The 1166-nt window shown below is 63.1% G+C and overlaps 1 protein-coding gene across 1 annotated transcript in view; it reads left to right on the top strand.

Annotated features, from left to right (window-relative positions):
* SBF1 (SET binding factor 1) overlaps window positions 1–1166 on the top strand; it is a 27377-nt gene that overhangs the window by 10476 nt on the left and 15735 nt on the right. The window contains 2 exon segments of the mRNA XM_015568720.1: window positions 3–91; window positions 172–653. Coding sequence (XP_015424206.1) covers window positions 3–91; window positions 172–653 — 571 coding nt within the window.

Raw genomic sequence — 1166 nt, 5'->3', positions numbered from 1 at the left:
CTCGGGGACCAGGCCACGGCCAAGATGCAGGGAGCGCCCCCCGCTGTGAAGGCCGAGAGGAGGACCACTGTGCCCTCGGGGCCCCCTATGAGTGCGTAATGGGGGGAGGCCCTGAGTCTGTGTGGGGGGGAGGGTGTGAGGTCAGAGGTGAGTGCGTGCTCTGCTCCCCAGCTGCCATCCTGGAGCGGAGCAGCGGGCTCCATGGCAACAGTGCTCGCCGCCTGGAGGTGGTTCGGAACTGCATCTCCTACGTGTTCGAGGGGAAGATGCTGGAGGCCAAGAAGGTGAGGGCGCTGGGCGTGGGGGGTGCGCTGGGCCCCAGCTGGGCCTCCTCACCTTCCATCAGTCGTGGGAGCTGGGCTGGCAGGGAGGGCGGTGGGTGCCAGGGCTCAGGTCCCTCCAGCTCAGTGCGGTTCAGTGAGAGCCGTTTCTTTCAATTTTCTCTTTTAAATTCATTGGAGGGACGTTGGTTGATGGCTCATGTTTCAGACGGGCACTGTGACACGTGGCCTGTAGATTGCGGTGTGTGTGTGCCCAACCACCCAAGGTCAGATCTCCCATCACCATATACTTGGCCCCTTTATCCTTTCCTACGCCCCCACCCCCCAAAGGTTTCTTCAGCCTCCACAGAAAGTGTTGACCCACGTGTGTTTTAAAAAACAGACAGAAAAGGGAACCCACTCACTGCTTTTGGTGGCGCTCGTGACAGCTGGGGGTCTCGGGACAGCTGTTGGGTTCCTCCTGCCACAGCGGCACGGGCAGGGGCGGCAGCTCCTAGTCGTTTCCCAGTGAGCAGCAGGCCTGTGCTTGGTTCTGTGCAGGAGACAACCTTATGGGACGGGACTTGCTTCAGTGGGGCTTTGGTGCTCAGTCGTTTCCCAGTGAGCAGCAGGCCTGTGCTTGGGAGGAGGCCCGGCGAGCTCGCTGTGCGCTGTGCTGTGCTCAGGGCCCGTCTGCGCCCTGGCTGATGAGCGTGCAGCCTGCGTCCTCCTGCCTCTGCCTCCGCGCGGTCGCGTGTGGAGCCCTGAAGTCCCAGCCCCTGGCACACCTGGCCTGGACGCCTGAGGGCCCTGTGTTTACAGCTGGGCGCCCGCCCTCCAGGGCACAGTGGGTGGTCCCTGTGTAGTCAGTCACATGCCCTCAGCCTCGGTGCTCCATCCCCAGCT

This window comes from Myotis davidii, unplaced genomic scaffold (assembly GCF_000327345.1).
Source record: "Myotis davidii unplaced genomic scaffold, ASM32734v1 scaffold845, whole genome shotgun sequence".
NCBI lineage: Eukaryota > Metazoa > Chordata > Mammalia > Chiroptera > Vespertilionidae > Myotis > Myotis davidii.
The sequence above is the reverse complement of the archived record's forward strand: the minus strand, read 5'-3'. Positions and strand labels throughout refer to the sequence as shown.